At 32.8% G+C, this 2,500-nt stretch overlaps 1 protein-coding gene across 4 annotated transcripts in view; it reads right to left on the bottom strand.

Moving 5' to 3' along the window:
* Snx16 (sorting nexin 16) overlaps positions 1-2,500 on the bottom strand; it is a 21,824-nt gene that overhangs the window by 7,412 nt on the left and 11,912 nt on the right. For all 4 annotated transcript variants that reach the window (XM_043037968.2, XM_086536990.1, XM_086536992.1 and 1 more), the window contains exons 2-5: positions 1,519-1,620; positions 771-1,080; positions 234-316; positions 1-24 (exon numbers count right to left, since the gene is read on the bottom strand). The exon at positions 1-24 is cut by the window's left edge and continues 116 nt beyond it. In XM_043037968.2, coding sequence (XP_042893902.2) covers positions 1-24; positions 234-316; positions 771-1,080; positions 1,519-1,620 — 519 coding nt within the window. The remainder of the gene's footprint in view (positions 25-233; positions 317-770; positions 1,081-1,518; positions 1,621-2,500) is intronic.

Genomic DNA, 2,500 nt, shown 5'->3' with positions numbered 1-2,500 from the left:
CTGGAGAAGAATCCATGACCTGACCTATAGATAAAATGGATTTATTCAGTGACACTACAATAAGGCCAGCCCTATTGTTTATATAAACGTAAGATTCTAGAAAGTTCATATACAGTTTGCCAATACTATTTCATTCACATAAGGACTCCTTACTATTTCATAGCCAAAAAGTATTTGATACCATTCTACAAATGTAAAATCATTTGAACAAAAGGTATTATTGCTATCCACACCTGAGTCAATATTTTGATCAGAACTTGGCGTAGAATCTGATGAAGTCAGGTTGCTGTTGGAGCTGTACCATCCTCTGCTACTCCTAGTGTAAACAATGGTGAAATTCATTTGAAACTTGTAAAAATATTCAAGCAAATATATAAATAACTGAACAGAACATCAAGATCTTTATAGTGTTTCAGTACAGAAAATAAACATTTTCTATATCTACTCATTGTACATACATACAAAATAATGCAGATACACACATAAAGACAATTTCAATCACTCACACACTCTCACTCAATCTTTCTATATTGTCCCATAATAATATAGATCAAATGCTATGAAATATAAATAAACCTAATAAAGCTAATTCTTGAGATATCTTACTTACTTACCCAATGTATACTAGAAAGAGAAGTAAGTATCCCATCCTCTCCCTAACGTCAACACACCTGAATATTTCCTTGTCACACAACCATACCACATACTACAGCTTAATGAAATGACTGTACATGCAGACATTTCAAGTATTTATCTCCTTTTCAACTTACTGTCCTCCTCGAACTGGAGAGAGCAAATTGCTGCTCCTGTTGCCATTCATCATCCCAGTTTCTGCAACCGACTCCTGGTTGTCTAGTGGCTGCTGAGCTACCACTTCTTCATGCCCATTGCTGATCCTGCTACCCAAATTGCTTGACACAAGTTGTTCCTTAGATGCGTATCTAGAGGAAGGTTGTGAATTCTTTGGTGTATTAAAGCGAGAATTGCTTCGTGAGGTCGCAGGAGATCCATCCCTAGAGGCTGCCATTCCCCGTGAAATGGCTACACGTTGTGCCATGTCGAGGGAGACTGGGTTTCTTGCTGTTGTGTAGGAATTGAACATATAGGTTATAGCCTATGTAGGGAGTACAAAGTATAACAGAAAGGTTATTTTATCTTAATAATATGAGAAATTCATTTCAAAAAGTCATATAACTCCTTTCTTTCCAGTACACTTACCTAATATATTCTGTTCTAATCATAATACTGAAATCTAATCACTAATCAACAACTCTTATTAAACTACATATAGGTAAACCAAACAAAAGCACTTTCCTATGATAAAAACATGACAAGCAATTAAAAAGATCTCTTATCAGTTTATCAGTGAGTATCCCTCCTGCACAGTATATCATAAAACCTGAGTAACAAATACCACAACAGCCCCTTTATCTCTGATTTAAATGCCCCCCCCCCCCCAAAGACTAGGTGACATCAAAAATCTGAAACGAGATGAAGATGAGAAGACATCACACTCACCCTTTTTTGAGAATGCTTGGTCCTCTAAGATGATGACCCACTCATCCCACTCTACTATTCTGCCACTCTTCGCCTCAAACACCGGTCCTGGTATCTCCGGGCCTGTCGAGAATGTAGGGAATACAATAAGGATAAAAAGAGAAGTAATAGTAATAAGCACAACTATGATAATGATAGTAATGGTGATAATGATAATGATGACAATGACGATGACAATGACCATAACAACAATAACAACAATAACAACAATAATAATAATAAAAAAAATAGTAAAAATAATAATAACAATAATAATAACAATAACAATAACAATAACAATAACAATAATAATAATAATAAAAATAATAAAAATAATAATAATAATAATAACATTAATAATGATAATGATAATGATAATGATAAAGATAATGATAATGATGATAATGATAATAATGATAATGATAATGATAAAGATAATGATAATGATGATAATGATAATAATGATAATAATAATAATAATAATAATAATAATAATAATAATAATAATAATAATAATAATAATAATAATAATAATAATAATAATGGCAATGGCAATGGCAATGGCAATGGCAATGGCAATGGCAATGGCAATGGTAATGGCAATGGCAATGGCAGTGACTATGACAATGACAATGACAAAGACAATGATAATGACAAAGACAAAGTTAACAACAAGGATAATGATAATGATAAAAACAAATACATAAATAAAAATAATAATACATTTGTTATAATAATAGTAACAGAAACAATTATAACTTTTCTATGACAAAAGTAAAACAAGTTGCAAATGGAACTGTAACCTCATAACACAAGAGATACAAGTGACACAAGACAACTCCCTCTGTTCATGCAATTCACATAGAAAGTGAACGTGATAATCATGCAGATGAACCACTAGGGCTGGCATTACTATTCATCATGCATTGCTTTCTGCTCTCTCACTGACGTCAAGCACCTGCAT

The sequence above is a fragment of the Penaeus japonicus genome, unplaced genomic scaffold (assembly GCF_977035675.1).
Source record: "Penaeus japonicus unplaced genomic scaffold, GWHDUDI00000001_assembly GWHDUDI00000005, whole genome shotgun sequence".
NCBI classification, from domain to species: Eukaryota; Metazoa; Arthropoda; class Malacostraca; order Decapoda; family Penaeidae; genus Penaeus; species Penaeus japonicus.
This window is presented reverse-complemented; position numbering and strand designations above follow the sequence as displayed.